Here is a 19,071-nt window from a genome sequence, read left to right as displayed (position 1 = left end):
CGAAACAAGGAAATAAAGCTGCATACAGACGATTCCATACAACTGGTAGCTCTTCGACATCGATGCATCACGTGCCACCTAAGGCCCAGGAGGAAAAAGAGCTTGATAAGCTTCAGAAAGCTGCGGTCATTGAAAGAGTGACTGGACCTATACCATGGGTGTCTACGATTGTAGTCGCCAGAAAACCCAAGCAACCTGGTGAGGTTTGAATATGCGTGGGCATACGACTACCAAAGGCTGCAATCAGGAGGGAGCGACACCTGACCCCTACGATAGATGGGTTGACCAGCAAACTGAGTGGAGACAGTTGTTTCTCCAAGCTGGATCTGCAGTCTGGGTATCACCAACTTGTCCTTGGCGAAGAATCAAGTTATGTCACAACTTTTTCCACACATGTAGGCCCCCGGCGCAACAAATAGCTGGATTGTGGTATATCCAGTGCTGCAGAAGTGTTCCAAAATATGATCCAGGAACTCCCAGCTGGACTCCACGGTATGCTCAATGTCAGCGATTATATTTTAGTCTATGCCAGGACCATACTGAAACACAACCTCAGGCTAAAAACCATGCTTCAACGAATCAAGGAATCTGGTCTGACACTTAATCGCAGCAAGTGCGAATTCCTGAAGCAGAAACGCAATTTTTTTGGTTATGTAATTTCGTCTGATGGAGTGGCTCCCGACCCTGGAAAAGTGCAAGACATCAAGGAAGCACCTCCCCCCACCACAGTGTCTGAAGTCTGCAGCTTCCTGGGATGGTCAACTACTGCGGGTGATTTATCAAGGACCTGTTGATGTTGTCCCAACCAATCAGAGACCTGACCAAAGCCTTAATGCCCTGGTGCCCAACCCAAGAAACAGCGTTCAATGCCACCAAGGAAGCCCTTTCCACAGACACAATCCTCAGGTACTTTGACCGTGGTAGAGAAACCACCATTGCGGTTGATGCTGGCCTAAAGGAGCTGGGTGCTGTGCTGATGCAGAAACACGACAACAATGAATGGTCACCTATCGCATTTGCCATCCGGTCTTTGACTGACACAGAACAAAGGTATTCGCAAATTGAAAAGGAAGCAATCGCTGTACATTGGGGAAGTAGGCACTTTCACCGTGACCACAGATCACAAGCCCCTCATCCTGCTTTTCACTGGGACAGCATTAAAGCCACCCCTGTGGATCAAAAAAATGGTTACATCAACTACAGGAATACAAGTGCCATATTGAATACCAACCCAGATCCAATAATCCTGCGGATTACATGTCCCAGCACGTCAGACCAGCCACTGCAGAAGAGGAGAACGAGGCTCAGGAAAGAGAAGAATACGTATGGTATCTAACTGAGCCGTCTAGACAACTACCTCTCTCTGCTGAGGCTGTACTGTAAGCAACAAGCCAATATGAATGCCTCCACAGGGTGCTCAAAGCCGTTCACACTAACCAATGGCATACCATCAAGAAACAGTGGACAGAACTTATTCCAGAAGTGAGGCAAATCACGGAAATCCTGTACCACATCTGACAGGAGATGTCTGTTGATCCTGAAGGGTGTTTGTTATAGGGGCATTGGCTGGTCATTCCCTTTTCTTTCACCAATCGGGTTGCCCAGTTGGCCCACACAGGGCATCAAGGGATGGTGAAGGCCAAAAAAAAATACATTTTACTACGGACCAAGGTCTGGTTTCCCTTGATGAATGAGAAGGTGGAAGCCTTAGTATGCTCTTGCGAATGGTGTCAAGCCTCGGTGGAGTCCAGCCAACCAGCTCCCGTAGAGACTGAGAGAGGGCCATGACAACCATGGGTTTCAGCCAGTCTGGATTACGGAAGTCTCCCGGATGGGAGGCACACCATGGTGGTGACTTATGATTATTCAAAATACCCTGAAGTAGAGGTCATACTGTTAGTGTGTCTGTCCTTATTTGGTCTTTTATTGTTAAGTTTATAAGGGGACGCATTAGAGGTTCAATATAGACCTTTTGACTACACTTAGAGTGATTCCACCATAAGTCCCAAATACGATGTAATTACATCATCATAATCAATAAACATCATCAAATATTCTTTGGAGTCAGTAATCTTCACACACCACGACCCATTGTGTCATGAAAAACCACACTTTTATGTAAAGTTAGAAAGTTTATTTCCCTATATTAACAATGCTAATGTCACGTAAATTAGTATCAAAACTAGATGGTAAACATACATAAACAACACTGGTTGACCAAATCGTCTAAAGAATCTTAATTCAGCTAATGCATTGAAAATTAAGCATGCAAGAGTCACAGTACAAATTAAAAGCAAGAACAACTGTGCAACAGAAACAACATACGTCTAGATTCAGCAAGTGAACAACATCAACTCTTTTTATTAATAATTTGTTAGCATTTTCTGGGTCTCCCGAAGTAGCCTCCTGATTAGAATTGCATGTTTGTGCTTCATGCAAAACAATTTTGACAAAGTTAATTTGTAAACATATCTCGCTGTAGCTCTCTCAAAATAGTGGTTGGTACCTAGAAACAAAGGACCAACTTACAACAAGAAGAATAGCATTTTGTTATACCTCTCCTCATATGGATCAGCAAGCTGTGATTATCTTTGTCAGTTGAACATCTGTTCGGTCAGCTTCAGCAACAGGCAGTGAAAGGGGATGGTTCAGACACAGGGGACTCTAAACTATCTGAACCATTTAAGAAGCAATATCTAAGGGATCAGCATTCAGCTTTAGAAATCTTAGCATTAAAGTCAACTATGGAAATAAACCATTGGGAACTGTTCAGCTCCTCAAAACAGAACCTCTATGAAGAAAAATCAGAATAAAATGAGAATATCTCTTCTCTGTGCAGTCGGTCTAAGTTAGCTTGTCCTAAAGAACTTTCCACTTTGCCATTGGTCAGAAAACCGTACGTTTACAATTAGACCAATAGAAATAAAGACCCAAATCAAAGATATAACTAAACTGTTTTCCACACGTCGATGATTGGCTCCTCTTCTCCTGTTCCCATCGTCAGGTAACCTTTTGTAGCGATCCGTACTGCAGTCAGTGCATCAATTGTTATCTCCTGGGAACATCGCTGTCTCACGCATCAAACTATACAAAATAACGACTTCTATTACAAAATATTCTAGCAGGCAGTTCTCATGAGAAAGTTAATAAGACATCTGCTAATGTTTGGTCAACACAGTGTGAACAATAAATGTATTGATTTCTTTGGACATACATTCCCACGATTTTATTAAACAGTGCAGCTTAATATTAGGCTGTGCAGACTAGGCCAAAACCTTGCTTACTTAATGCCTATGATTAATAAAGCTAAATACATAATGCAAAATTACTAATATGACACACTAACACAACTTTTCTTAATGCAGGCACCTCAATTAATACAAATATGGATTTAATAAAAGCATTATGGATTTATGACAGCCACTCAAGTTGGCACATTTTAGAAGTCGCACATTATTTTCTATATTAGTCAAACTCTCATGCAACTTCTTAACCCAAAATACATGAAAATCATTAGTAAATAAGTTCAGCTTTCACAATACTGTCCCTGGCTGCTGAAGAAGTAATCCCCAAGATCGAAAAAATCATAGCCACCCATGGTCTAATAGCAGAGCTGAAGACCGAGAACGGGCCTCCTTTACAGGGTAATGAACTTGGGTCATACCTTAAATCGACCGGCATATGCCACTGAAAAATCACTCCCCGCTGGCCTCACGAAAACAGGGAGGTGGAGAGGTTCATGCGAACACTAAATAAAGTAATCCGCATAGCCTCAGGTTGCCGACAAGCACTATTGACAGACCCTGCATTCTACCATGGGACTAGACCCAGGGCATCTATTCCTGAGACAAATGGTTGCAGACGCGATCCCCCACCATCCCTGTTGGACACCTGACCCAGTGAATGATCAGCAAGTGCACGAGTGGAGAGAGAGAGAGCGCGAAGGACAGGGCCAGTCGACAACAGTGCACTAAAGTCTCTGACCTGAAGGTTGGAAACTTTGTTCTCATCAACGATCAATCCCCTGGGAGCAAGTTCCGCTTGCCATTTGACTGATGCCCCTGGACCTTCATCCACTGCCGAGGCACCATGAACGTTGCCAAAAGGGGATCGATCACGATCCCAGGAACATCATGATGTTCAAACAGTTCTATCCTTATCCTTGCTGTCTAGACCAGTTGGAGAACATGATTTCCCCCTGAAATTGATCAAGACTCTAGATCGGAATGAAGCGATGTCACACCTATGATGGCAACGTCTCCTCACCTAGGGGACAGCCTAGCTGCAGTACATAAGGCCCAATCAGCAGACTATGATGCTGCTCGACAGTTTGGAAAGACTCACGGATCGAACCACCCACACCCGATATGAACTGCGGTGGAATACTGTGCCATCCAGTGGATGAGGGATAATTTGATGCGATTTACGATGTTGATGACGCAGAAATGAAGGTTTTACATTTATTAGCGCATAAACGTAGTACTGCAATAATCAAGTGTGACTTTAACCGAACTAATAAAGATTGTACGGGGACAAATGTGCCCTCAGAGTAGTCTGCCAACATTTATAAGCGTGCTTTATATAACGTGATGTATTAGAATTGTACTAATCTGACATAATCGTAAACGTGTGCTATGATTTGCTTGTTTGAAATGTTTTAGCTTAGCATAACTTTAGTGGAGGCTTTGGCCTAGTTGCCTTGTCTCACGGTTTAGATGCTCGTGTTTTTCTAATGTGCTAATAAAACGTGTATTCTTGCTTGAAGCTGTACTTTTCCAGTGAGATCGGTTCACATGCTTATCTTTAAGGTTTCGTGCCAGCCTGGCATCTTCTTCTTTGCTCCAAGGTCAATCTGCAGGTGCGGACAATGGAAGCTCTGAAAGTGAGTTAATTGGTAAAATATGTTGCAACTTACGTTCCCGTCTCCAAGGATAATGTATGCCTAGGTAGAAGCTTGTGAACTGTTGTTTTTGATTGGACAATTTGAAGCCAACCTATGAACCCTCCAATGGAAGACCCTACTGGATTTGAACTGTTGTTTATTTAAACCCGGTGCACAAGAAGAAAGCAACCATTTTTGGGGACATTACCAGCCAGCAGCCATTTTTGCCATTACCCATTGCACCCATTGAGGACATTAGACATTGCAGCCATTATGGCCTATCTTGCAGACTTCGTCATTTTGCCATCTTCTACGATGCCAATTGATGTTCGATGAGACTTTGATGCTTTCTCTAATCGAGAGAAAGAGACTTTAAGTAATTCTCGCCCTAGAGACTTTAACTTTGATTTGCCCCTTTGCATGAAGTAGTAGTTTTGTCCTTTTATCTTGCCGCTGTGAGGCAATTGCCCTGTCCACCCTGCCCCTTTGCCCCGTCCCATGCCGATCGAAGCCGGTACCTGTGAGACGAAGACTTCCTTGAATGCTGATTGAATTTGGTAAATATGAAAGGAAAATGTACAATTGCATTGTGTTTCTTTTTAGGTAACCAACTGCTGATTTTTGATAAGAGCCCTAGTTAGGAGTTTTCCAAATTAATGTTGCTAAATTGTTTTTGCATGAAACCCCACATGCAGATGCTAATTTGAGGTTAGATGAGGATTCATTTGTTGCACGATGCAATTTGAGACCTTGTTATGCTGACTAATGTATGCAATTAGCTCATTACAGATTATAGTTTTAGTGGTTTGCGTTGCTATCATCGAATGCATTGTTATTCAAATGCTGCATAGATTGCATCTGTTTCGCCGTTATGGACAGCTATTAATGTTCATTTACATATATCATTTGGTGTTGAGACACATTTATATCGTGCTAGCTTTGTTAATATAGGGAAATAAATTCATTAACTTTGAATAAACTGGTGTGGTTATTCATGGCCGAAAGGTCATGGTTCGCCGAAATGTTTTCTGGATTAATTGTGAAGTGTTATGTTGATCAAGGTATTGCATATGTTCGTTATTGATTATTGATTTGATTATATTGATTACTCTTGGGTGAAGAGAGCCCCACTTGGTCAAAAGATTCATCGACCCAAGAGCGCCCAGATACAGGTAATTTATTAGGTCGGAACGCTCTATCAATGTCAGTGTTCGTTTGGATTTGGACACCTGACCTGGTAATGTTGTTATTTGTTTTGGGGAGGAATGTAGTGTCGCACCTTTGACTTAACTGGTCGCAAGCACTACAATGCTAATTATGAGTGAAGGGATGCCGGCTGGTTTCCCCCTCACTATATACTGTAATATGTTGTGGCCCCGTAATCACGTGGGTTTAAAGTTATAAATAAAGACGGCCAGCAGGCGTGGTCCGCGAGTAACCGGAGAGAAGAGATGACCTGTACGCCGGCCGATGCAGAGCCCTCAACCCTGTGTCTGCTTCGTGCATACATTTAATAATATTCAATCATACTGCTCAGGCTCCAGACACGTCACAACACACATGTATTTCCCAAACCTCAACAAAATATATATAGTTAATGGCAATTGCGATTTAAATTCTATGCCTTCCCCCTCTCATGAGTTGGTCATAAAAATAAATAAGTGAACGGAACGGGTGGATCCTCTCCTCCCACATCAAAAGGTTGAGGGCACCTGCTCGCATCACAAACGGTTCTGAGAAGCACCAGGCCGGCCAGCTCCGCTTACAGCCGCCCCTTTCCCTGCTCGCTGACGCATTTCCTCTCGCGCGCTGACCGGCGTGGTTGCCGTGGAGAGCGTCCCGCTGCAGGTGAACGAGCAGGCTGCAACTCCAGCTGGCGCGGACCGCGCGCTCGCCCCTTTCCCCTGGAACCTATGCCCGGTTGCTCTCCAGCTTTCGCATTGTTCGGGACATTTTCTCTCTGGAAACCTCGCATCCTGTGTTCTTAGTTGAATTAAGCTTATTTAACGGAGGGCTTACTTCGCTTGGCTGGCACCTGCAACAATGAGCACTACCCGCAGCAGAGGTAATGTTTGGACCCGCTTTGACAGTGGCTCGACTGAACTTTGTTTGGGGCTGTTCTGGTCTTGTCCAGTGAATTTATGATCCCCTCCTTGTATTTTTTTGTTTTTAATTAATTTTTCGCTCCGATAGCCGTGAAACATTGCTCATTAGTACATTGAATCTTTCGTCTCTTTGCTATCCAGTGAAAATTTACACTTGTGTAGAGCGCCTATTTTTCACAGGAATGCACAGCATCAGAGTAGCTGTTCAGTGCCTAGCTTGTTGTGAGGCGCAGCCAGTCATTGAGTTCAGGGAGATTGCACACTTCTGTTTGTTGTAGTGTTAGATAGAGCAAGGCCCACCGGTTCCAACATGCAAAGATTAGTTTGTTGAAATCCGGACACACAAAGGGCGCGAGGCGATTTATTAGGTATCATGTGTTAGTTGCTAATTCTTGGCGTTGTTGAATGCATTGCGTGCCTCTCTGACAGGTCATATCTGGTCTTCTTTGCAAGCAAGGTTCATTTTTTAAAAATCAGAAAACCAATTTATACAACGGCATTAGACTGATCAGTCTGCATGGTTTAGTCGTATTAGTCAACCCCCAACCTCAGTATCCAGTATGTTGCTGCAGTTGATTTAATACAAAAGGGAGATTAATATGAAAGAGGGTATTTTTTTATTGTGGCTAAACCTACTGCTCATGTGTGGCGTGCATGCCTTATGTGGCTTTTTAGTGCTCATTGTGTTGCTACTCTGTATTGACGTTTTCCGGAATGTGCCTCCCACCTAGACCACTTGTTTTTAAACTTTTGACATCTCTGGACCCCCACTTAATCACTAGTGGGAGGTGGGGACAACTCCCCCCCCCCCCCCCCCCCCCCCGCGCAAATGAGTCAGTATTGGAATCCGGGGACCTGGTCTAGCAATTTCTATTATTTGAACTGCAAAACAATATAAACAATACAGAGACAATGGTTCATCAAACAAATACTCAAATGCTGACGGGTTTTATTTAATTCAGAAATAAAAAATAAGGATTTTTATTTTAAATAGGAAGGTTGAAGATTTTTTGTTTTTGTTTTAAATTCATCTGAGGCCAGGCATATCTATACTGCATTCTGCTTGATGCACTTCTCCCTCAAATCAATCTGAGGATACAAACTTAATTTTTAACCTCCAACTTCAAATTCTTTCACATTTGCCTAAAATGTAACATTTTGCTTATTTATATTCCCTTTATTAATCTGTTAATAATATTTAATACTTTAAGCTGTCACATACCCCCTGAGTTGGCGTCACGTACCCTCGGAGGACACCGGACCACAGGTTAAGAACCGCTGACCTAGACTATCTGAAACTCCACTCTTCTGCTAGTCTCAGAAACTTGGGGCGATAACCCGTACCTGGTTAGCATGTGAACTGAGTTGAGCATCCAAGTCAAGGTGGCTAATTGAGGACTGCTGACATTCGCTGTGACCTCTGGGTCACAAGCTTCACTCCTAGTGAAGACAACTCAACCTATCATTGTTCTGTGGGTGTTAAATTGAATGCTATTAAACTGGTTAATAGTATCATGTAGTGTCTTAATGTGAGAGTGTACCTATGTTCTGTGAAATGCTGCTGGATGGGGGAGTGTGGCAGAGAGATGTTGCGTAGATTGTGCACGTGTGCTGGTTGAAGTCTGGCAGTAATATCCAGATGGAGGGTTGATGAAGTCATAACTGAAACTATGTCGCTGATTCTGTACACAACAGCCTAGCATGTAATAAGCTGCTTCTTACCTGATTGCCTGGCGTCTCACTTATTTAAACTGTTGCCTATAGCTAAAACAGGACACCTTCTATTTATGGGGCTTAGAAATGGCTAACATTATTCTATAAGTGCTAAATAAAAACAGTTATCTGTACATCTTGCCTGAAGATTTTCCTCCGGTTCTGTGATGGATGTAGAGAAATGAACATGGGATGTTGGAAACCTAGATGCTTGTATTAAGTAGCAACAAAGCAGTGCAAGTATTACTACTACTACTATTGCCCATCTGTAATGTTAAGCCACTATGAATTTGCTGCTGTTTTCTTAACAAACGTTTTTTAAATATATATTTTTTTTTTATGGAACAAGGTTGTGCCTAACTCCCAACCTGCAGGACCAGTGGATCGAGCTTTCTCCAGTCTCTACCCTTTGACCTGTCCATCTTAGGTGTCCCTGCCAGGAGGCTATGCTCCAGCTGGCATATCTTGCCAGGTCACGAAGACACAGAAGCTTCACAATCACTTTAAGCTGGCGATCCTCCGAGTGGGTAGGGCGTGCCTTGGTCTGGAGGTTGTAGATTTTCCACTATCAGTGTGCGCTTGCATAGCCCCATTAGGTGGTATATGATGATCTCTAAATCCCAACGTGGATGCCCTCCCAATACGTTTTAATCAAGGGGCATTAGTATAGTGTATGGAAAAGGTGTCTATTTTCCCAGAGCCTCACAGGCATTTATTATCTTTGGCTGCATCTTTTGTGAACAGCAAGTCTCTGGTATAATATATCTTCTGTAGAACTTTACTCTGGACAAGGCAAAAGCTGTCCTTCATTGAAGTCCTCCCCCTAGGAATCGTAAATGCCTCCATCGATTCATCGCCCTCCTGGGGGATCCAAATTCCGGGGACAGCTATTTCTTAGTTTGTCTAAGCCTCCACATGTGCTGATTGGGACAGAGTGACCACCGAGACTCGTTTGTGTGTGTAAAAGGCCGCTTTATTGGAACGGGTGCCCCTAGACCTACCCCCTTGGCCTTTGCCTTACAAAACTAAAACCTCACTAGACATCGAGTCACCTGGCCCTCCCCTACCCCGATCCCTCCCCCCGCTTCTTCTGGACCTGTCTTTTCCTTCCTCTCGTCTCCTTTACTTTCTCCCACCCTACCTACTTTTTTGAACCTGTCCGCTCCTGAGCAGTCTCCTGCCTGTCCTTGTCTAATTAATGTTCCCCCTGTCCTAATACCTGGCTTTCCCTGCCAGCTCCGTCCTACCCCAGAGCTTTTAATAGCTGCCCTGCAGCTGTCCCCGCCTTGGCAAGCACCTGTCCAAGCGACGCCTACTCAAACCCCCCCCCCCCCCCCCACACCCCCGGACACCTGCTCCAAGAAAGACCCCCCAAAAACCTCATAACGCGAGGGTGGGGAAAGAAACACAGAGCCCTCCTGCCTACACCCTGGCCACCAGGTCACCTTCTCAAAATGGTGCCTGTTACTGCAAAATGGCCGTATACATACCCGTCCCACCCCCCATAATTGGCACCCCGGACGTCCAAACATGTCCCGGGTCGTGCCACCTGTCCCAAAAACCCCGGGGGGGGGGAACTCCTCGTTCCTCCTCCCCCCCCCCCGAGGCCCCATTGCTAGTAAAATTTAAGTGGATGCCCTGGAGTCTAACTTTTGGTGCTTTCCTGAATCCATAGTCTGTTTTCAAGGGGAGGTCTCTGTCGTCCCTGCATTTTCCCCTCTACAAATCCCAAGAATGTGCTTGAGTTCCAAGTACTTACAGCTCTGAGAATCTTTTAACTCCTGTGTTTGCTGTAACTGCACAAATGAAACCATCCCACTTCCAGGCTTCGCTCAATGTTGAGATACCAGAATTATTTGAATCTGGACTGTGTTTTTACATTGTTAAGCACCATACCCAATTATAGTGGTTTCTTAGGTATTTACGTTTGTCCAGCCAGTCTCCTTTTTGTGCTTGTGAAATAGCTTGACTAGGGTGCCCCTACATAGACCAAGAGCATTGATAGGTTTTCTAGATTTTTCTGAAAGCACGAAGGTCGGTTTTGTAGACCCTGCCCCTTCCCGGTACCAAGGACTGTCAATGTGCCAACCCAAACCAGAACACCAGATGTACTCCAACCACCTCACAACCCCCTGAGCAATTTTTGAGCAAGTTGTTTTCAGGTAAGGATCAATCCCAATAAGCCCTCTGAAGAAAAGTATAAGTTAGAAGCCATGAAACTTTTAAAAACATGAAGTTCATTACAGAAGGCAAATTATGGTTAGTTTCAAAATATGCCAAATTCATAATGATATAATATATCTGTTGTTAGTATTAAGCTCAGTCAAATCTAGCAGGAGGTTCGATTTAGACCCTTAGAGAAAAGATCAAACATTATTCAGAGTCACAAGCATACGTCAGAATAACAAGGGTCTGCTCTATAAGAATCAAGAGCTTGATTCCGCTCCAAAATGAGCCCTCTGATTGGAAAATACACAACAAAAATCATATAGCATACAATGAGCAAAATGTTACATAGGATCAACAAATCACAATACAGAAGTAAAGCAACATCACCTAACACAATCCCCTCAATGGATAATAGTTAGTTCCCTTTCTGCCTATTGTCATTGGTGGCGACAGTTCAAATTTAGTTAAACACAAAACAATGACAGACCTACCAAATGAATATGTTCAGTGTACAGACAGGACAGACCTTGAACAGTTATATTTTGGCAGAAACTTCCGGTTCACCAGGAAGAACACCTCATCACGGAGGATTTAATTTGTACACATTTTTCTGTATGCAGAAAGAGAAAGAATGGAAACCCAGCCACAGTTTGAAATTCAAGATGGAGCCGGGCCTAGATTAGGCATTGATTGGCCAATCTTGAAAAAACATAGTTTTGTAAAGTGCAGTTTATTCGTTTTAGTGCAAAATATTCATGACACTAAACAAACATTTTGAGTTTATCAGATATCTTGCATTACCATTGAGTATGAATCAGATACCCCCAACAAGGTATACTGTGCCTCTGAATCTGTGTGCATAATTGAACCTAGAATAAAAATGATGTGCTCTGAAAGGACTAGCATTCTCTCTTTCCATATATCAGTTAGGCCAATAGCTCCTGCAAACCCATCCAGTTTCGTGCAGAGAGAGATCAGGCACAGAATTGCACATCATTTATCCATCTTGCCATCAATCACTATATTAAATAGGGTTTCCGTGTTGTGCAGAGTGTCTATTCTGCAAGCCCATAGGCAAGTACATATTAACCAACAAACCTCCTTGCCCTTCCATGTTATTTTCACCCCAGTATATCGACCCAAGTAATCAATCTGCATTTGTTCTAAGTGAAATGCCACAAATTTCCGATCAGCATTGACACTCCACACATGCGAGCAGAGTAAGATATCGCTCTCTATCTCCCTCTCCAATAAACTGGCATTAGATGGGTCTGTTGAAGGTATACCAGGTCAGCCCCTTGTGTGTTCAGTATGTTATGGACTTCTGCTGTCTTAATTTGTTACCAGTCCATTGACATTCCAGTTCATACATGTTAGTGTCTTTGCTATACCACAGTAGTTTTGTAAACTGGGCTTTCATACTTGCATTGTGACGTGTCCGATTACTCTAGTCTCCAGAGACTGGTTTTATCTCGTTCCACCATGCCCCACTAGCAGGGAAGTTCACTCTTTTTCTAGCTGCATCTCTAGGGATGCGATCTCTGTGAGGCATCCCTCTCAGAGGCAGCGACCAGGCGGACTACCTGCAAGTAGTAAAATACAGTCACTGGTAGATCTGGGATTGGTGGATTTCTCTGATGTGTCTTGGACCATTCCTTATCACGTAGTTTGTACCGTGCCAGTTTCCTATAGCTGAAGTTCTAGGCCTTTCAGTCCTGCCATAATTTTGTGATATCTGGTGGAATCCACTCTCACAATTGCCCGTTTTTCTTTTCTTTCAAACTATTCTTCACAGCACATTCATAATTGTGTTCTCCCTTCTCCTTTCTGCTACCACAATTGGCATGCACTGAATACCAGCACCACAACTAGCCTAATACATCCTACAGCCTATGGCCATGTTTTCCTTTCTGCAAAGATTTTCAGTTGTGCTGCAAATTGCAACATAAATGTTAGTTATCAGGCCCTCAAAGGTCTCTTAACTGCATCAAAAGTATGCCCCTGCTTTTGCAGTGCTATAGTGAAGTCTGAGAAGATGGTGATAGTAGAACCTTTATATTGTATCAGTCAGTAATTTTTAGATGACTGAAGTATTATATACCAGTCTTCATAAATAAAATGTCTGGTGATTATGGTGTTCAGGAGAGCTGGTGGAGGGTAACGAGTTCTGGTTTTAGCAGTTGGTCCCTTTTCTGTGTGTGCTTTTAATGAAAGTTGGAGAAGCTTTAGAACTGTAGTTATCCAATCAGCCACAAAAAGTGCAGTTAGTAGAGCCTTGTGGAATAAAGAACTCAAATACAAGTTTGATACTCGGGTCTTCAATTTGTTCTGGGAATCACACTAATGAAAAAATATTCTGTCTCTGTCTCCCCACTGTATTTTCCAGAATTGCATGAAGTGCTTAGCCCAGTATGTTCAGTGTGTTCCACTTTTGTGCTTTTTTTTCTTTTTGTGGAAATGTACTCTTAAAAGATTGACTTCCTGTTCATGGAATCAATTGTGTTTCTCAGCGGAAAATTCATGTCTATTACAGCCATCAGTAATTCTTTCAGGTGGGTCCCTAATCTGCACAGGACGCAGTATGGTCTTGGAGTACTGAGTCAGTTCCTCTTGTTTTCTGTTTCTTAGTAATTTATGCTTGTCAAAGATGGCGCTGTGGGCTTCACAATCTTATGTCCCCTCATTGTTGCTTTTCCAACTAATTTCTTGCTTCTTGTAACCTTCCATGTTATTTCTTCTGATTATCGTGGCACATCACTTTTCAGAAGTTTGAGGCATCTTGAGCAAGTCTAATATAGAAGAAGGCATAGTACTCGGTTCTGGGCACCACCTATTTGTAGGTCGAACTCCTGCAGTTTCCCTTCAGCAGCCTCTCGGGTTTCCCTTCCTCCTTCAGTCCTTCTATCTTTCTGTGTTGCTCCGGATCAGTATCTTGTGCCTCAGTTCCTCATTGTGTTGCAGCTTACTACAGTTGGTAATCATTGACAGTGTGCAGTACATTTTATGAGTTGCTCTTCCTTATATCGCAGGTCGGTGAGTTGAGTCCGCAGGCTTCCATTGCCAGCCAGCTACTGCAAAGTCTTGAACTGAACATCTTTCACCGTCCGGCATTGCCTACCTCGACATTGACCTCCTTACCATCCAGATCTACAGTTCCATGTCTACTGCTTAGAGCCTTTATGCCTTACTGCCATTCCTTGTGTCCATCTGAGGAGATGTGAAATCCTACTGCTCTCGGCCACTTCTTGAGCGGTCTGGTACTTTGTTTTGCTCCATTGCCACTATACATACAGGGCATGTTGTGTGTACTTTTGGCAGTTCTCCTTTGTTCTTCAGGCTGATGAATCCTTCATCTAATCCAGTGCCAGTCAGCTTGCTCCTGGACAATGTCTCTGCCTAGCTGTTCTCTCTCTGTTTCCCACACGATCTGTCCCAGCAGAAAAATGTTCTTTGGCATTAACCTTTACTTCTGGTTCCTCACACGTCTTCCATCTCATGGTATTATCCCACACAGCTTTGGTACACAGGCTTATAAATCCACTGTAATCTTCTGGGGCAGGGGCCGGATCTCACCAATTCCTAATGCTTCTTGGTATACTGAGGTTGTATCTAACTATTTCCGTTAGAAGCCATTACAATATTGGTTTCTCAAGCATTAATCAATGTTACATCAAGATTGGGGGGCTGGTGATACTCTGTCCATGCTCCCAAAATGTGGAACCTCCTCCCACCTTGTCGCAGAACCATTTTAGGCTTAATTATTTGTTGTACATGATGATCATAAGACAGAAAGACAAAACTCGACTCCTAATCCTTTCATCCCAAAATAACCAAAGCACATGTAGAACAACCAAGACAAACTACCCATACATATCATATTGTGTAAACATCTTATTATGTAAAACCGTCACCCATGGTTGCAGTTTTCCTAAGGGGCAGAGGGTGAAAAAAAGTAAAGGCAGAGAAACAAAAAAGAACTAATCCGAGTTTAAGACCCAGTCTTAATGCGTACTGCCTCACCCCCGTAGTGGGCAGTATCCCCACCCATTTACAAACCCCAAATCAGACTGCCACCCCATCTGACAGGAACTTTTCTAATGTGCCAGACCGTTTCTGACCACCTGCTTATCGAAAGATCCCCTCAGTATTTCACATATTCTAGATAGAAAGCTCTAAGTTTTGTTTTCTTGGTTAGGCGTGCACCTGGTGGTTTCAGCAAGAGCGATATAACATTAGCATGTGATTTTGAAAGTCAGTTGGGATGTTCATATCCCATTACCAAAAGAAATGGCTCTATTTCTGATGGATACAACTACCTGTGGATTCCTCACCTAATGAATACTCCCATGGCGCCAGCATTCGACGGAAATCTTCTTACTAGTCTCTGCACGTCGACGAGGACGTCACTCTAGCCCATGCGACGCCGTCTGACGTCATACAGGCAATAAGAGGTCCTCGACGACGTGCGGACGTCAGTTCCCTTTTTTCCGTGCATTCGAAACGGTTATCTTCGAGGGAGCAACTGTTACTTTTTTGGTTACAGTGTATTTTTGCTGCGTAGTCTTTCGCTGTGGTAATAATGTCGCAGAGAAAGTCTGGATTTAAGCCTTGTCGTGAGTGTGGAGGCAAGATGTCGGTGACGGATCCTCATTCCGATTGCCTTTGGTGTTTGAGCTCCGACCACGACGTCTCGACTTGTGATTCATGCCAGCACATGAATCCAAAGGCCCTCAAGGAACGTGAGGCGAAGCTGTTTATGGCTAAATCGAAGGAGAAACATCACAAGAAGTCTTCTTCTCCAAGACATCGGCGTCATCGAGACTCCCGGCGCCGTAGAGAATCTCGGCGTCATTTGAAGGAGACTCGTTCCAGGTCTTCGGATCGGCGCCGAAGGACATGGGAGATCAGTCCCACGGTTACGCCGCATCCTTCGACGCCGTTGCCCTCTCCGGCGTCTCCAACTTCACCTGGACAGGCGTCAGTGATTGAGGTATTGGAGCCTCAGGTGTTTTCTCCGGCGCAGACGTCGAGGTCGGGGTCGCCTCCGAGACAGGCACCTCAGTATCCGGCTTTTCCCACCCCTGGAGCCGATAGTTCCGCATTCTTGAATGCGATGTATGCCATCTTCCAACAGATGGCTCCAGGGGGTGCTCCGGCTGGGCCTTTGGCCTTTTCTTTGGGTGATCCTGCGCCTCTTCGGCCGGCACCCTTTATGCCCTTTCGGGAACGTGGGCTTGGCGCCAGTGTCGGCGCCGGTGGCCGCTCCGGTGGCTTCAGAAGGATTGGCCCCGGGGATTTCCATCCCGTCGACGTCGACGTCGGGATTTCGGCCTGTGACTCCGGTGGGTCCATCTGCTTCAGCTGCTCTTTTGTCGGCGCCGAAGTTACCTGTGGCGCCGGACGCGGCGTCGGTGGCTTCTGAAGATCGGCGCCGATCTTCGGCTTCGGCGGAGGCATTGTCGACTCTGCATATTGAACAGCGACTTCATTCCAGGAGACGTGCTCTCCGTGTATTAGAAGAGCAGGAGTACCAACGAGCCCTGGAGGAAGGAGAGCTAGAGGACTCGGGTGATGGGCTGCGTGGACTGGAGTCGGCCAGTGGGCTGGACACTTCCCCTGAGTGGGATCTTTCGTCCCCGGGGGAATATACTGAGGAGGCTGCTTCCTTTCATGCAGTGGTACGGAAGGCAGCTAGTTTTTTGGACCTGCCTTTGCCGGTGGTGGAGGCTAAACAAAACCTTTTAACAGAGGTGCTACATCCGGCCTCAGCTGCGGCGGAGCCTCTGTTGCCATTTAATGACGCTCTGCTGGATCCGGTGTTAGAGGTGTGGAAGAGGCCGGTATCTTCCTCAGCAGTTCACAGAGCCGTGGCCAGGAGGTATCGGGCGGCTCCGACTGACCCTGGGTTTCTATCTAGGCACCCTACGCCGGAGAGCTTGGTGGTGCAGGCCTCCTGTTCATCCAAGTCAGCGCCTGGTTCTTTCCCGACGGTGCCTGGGGACAGAGATTCAAAGAAGCTCGAGGCGCAGTCGAAGAAGATTTTTTTCGTCCTGCAGTCTGGCGTTAAAAGCCACCAATGCAACCTGTATCCTGGGGAGGTATATTCATGCTCTGATGGATGACATTTCCTCATCGTTTACAGAGCTTCCCCAGGGTCTTTTGGATCTTGTCTCAAATGCCCAGGCTGCTGCGACCCAGATTATCCAGACGGGACTGGATACCACCGACTCGGTAGCCAGAGCAATGGGCACAACTGTGGTGGCAAGGAGACAGGCCTGGCTCCGTAACTCGGGCTTTTCTGCAGATGTACAGTCCACATTGTTGGATCTCCCGTTTGATGGGGACAAACTGTTTGGAGCCAAGGCTGATTCGGCCTTGGAACGTTTTAAGGAAAGCAGGGCCACGGCTAAGTCGTTAGGGCTCCAAGCTCCTTCTTCCACGGCCTCTTCCAGATTTTTCAGGAGGTTTCCTGGATTTGGGCGTGGCTCTTCCTCCTCTTCCTTTCGGGGAAGATATCAGCAACCTGCCTCTTCCCATCCCTATAGATCTTTCAGGGGGAGAGGTAGGGTCCGCACCAGAGGAGCCTCTCAGCAGCACTCTGCCTCTTCCTCATCTTCTGGCGGGGTGCAGCAGGGGAAGCAGCCTTAGGCTTCCACCATTTCCCACTCACTCCTCTCCTGTAGGGGGAAGATTACAGCATTTTCTCACCAAATGGAAGACTGTTACAACGGACACTTGGGTTCTCAGTATTGTGGGAAAAGGCTACACCCTTCCCTTTCGGGAGTTCCCGCCCCTCATCCCGCCCCGCCCTTCTTATTGTTCAGAAGAACACCTCCTGTTGCTAGAACAGGAGGTACAAGCCCTCCTTTCCAAGGGCGCGGTGGAGTTGGTCCCAGAGCAGGAAAGGGGTCGAGGATGTTACTCAAGGTATTTCCTGATTCCCAAGAAGGATGGTCGTTTGAGACCAATTCTGGACCTGAGGATCTTGAATTGGTTCCTCAAGCAGGGAAAATTCAAGATGCTGACCCTAGCACAGGTGCTTTTGGCGTTGAACAAGGAAGACTGGATGGTGTCTGTCGACTTGCAGGATGCTTACTTTCATATCCCGATACTCAAGTCACACAGGAAGTATCTCCGGTTTGTGGTGGGATCGCAACACTATCAGTTTGCGGTCCTTCCGTTTGGTCTTACTTCAGCACCTCGAGTCTTCACGAAGGTGATGTCGGTGGTTGCGGCAGAACTCAGAAGGAAGGGGATAGCAGTATTCCCTTACTTAGACGACTGGTTGATCAAAGCCAAGTCCCCAGAGCTTGTGTCGCATCATCTGCAGTCAACAACCCAGTTGTTGTTCGACCTGGGTTTTTCGGTGAACGAGCCCAAATCTCACCTAGAGCCCTCTCAGCGACTCCTGTTCATAGGGGCAGTACTGGATACAACATTGGGTCGGACCTTTCCTCCGCCTCAGCGGATTCAAGATATTCAGGATTTGGTTCCAATGTTTCAAAATGGAGCGGTAATTCCAGTCCTCAAGGTCCTTCGTCTGCTCGGTCTTTTTGCCTCCTGCATTCTGTTGGTCACGCATGCTCGCTGGCACATGAGGGCTCTTCAGTGGTGCCTCCGAAGGCAGTGGTCTCAACACAAAGGGGATCTAGAGGGTACTGTCAAGATCTCCAGAGATGCTGCTGTGGATTTGAAGTGGTGGATTGCAAGCAACAATCTTTCACAAGGAAAGCCGTTCTAGCAGTTGCCACCAGTGGCCACAGTCATAACGGATGCTTCCACTCTAGGGTGGGGAGCTCATCAGGGGGATCTGGAGATTAAAGGCCTTTGGTCTCCAGAGGAACAGATGTTTCACATCAATCTGTTAGAGTTACGGGCTGTACGTCTGGCTCTCAAGGCCTTCCTCCCTTCCCTTCGTGGTCAGTCGGTACAGGTCCTAACGGACAATACTACCACGATGTGGTACATAAACAAGCAGGGAGGAGTGGGGTCGTACCTTCTCTGCAGAGAAGCTCTTCGACTATGGTCCTGGGTAAAGGACCATCAGATTTGCTTGATAGCAAACCATCTGGCCGGAGTCTTGAACGTGCGTGCGGACAGTCTCAGTCGCCATTTCTCGGCAGACCACGAGTGGCGTCTCCATCCAGATCAAGTCCGTTTAATCTTCCAGAGGTGGGGGTTTCCTCGGGTAGATCTGTTTGC

The 19,071-nt window shown here is 45.5% G+C and overlaps 1 protein-coding gene across 6 annotated transcripts in view; it reads left to right on the top strand.

Annotated features, from left to right (window-relative positions):
* LOC138287696 (NAD-dependent protein deacetylase sirtuin-3-like) overlaps nt 1–19,071 on the top strand; it is a 287,131-nt gene that overhangs the window by 58,861 nt on the left and 209,199 nt on the right. For 2 of the 6 annotated variants that reach the window (XM_069228355.1, XM_069228357.1), the window contains exon 1: nt 6,517–6,947. The exons of 2 other annotated variants lie outside the window; for them this stretch is intronic. In XM_069228355.1, the coding sequence (XP_069084456.1) occupies nt 6,926–6,947 (22 nt within the window). In that variant the 5' untranslated portion in view covers nt 6,517–6,925. Of the gene's footprint in view, nt 1–6,513; nt 6,948–19,071 lie in introns of those variants that run through there. 2 more of the 6 variants (XM_069228359.1, XM_069228360.1) reach the window with 2 other exon arrangements.

The sequence above is a fragment of the Pleurodeles waltl genome, chromosome 4_1, assembly GCF_031143425.1.
Source record: "Pleurodeles waltl isolate 20211129_DDA chromosome 4_1, aPleWal1.hap1.20221129, whole genome shotgun sequence".
Lineage (NCBI taxonomy): Eukaryota > Metazoa > Chordata > Amphibia > Caudata > Salamandridae > Pleurodeles > Pleurodeles waltl.
This window is presented reverse-complemented; position numbering and strand designations above follow the sequence as displayed.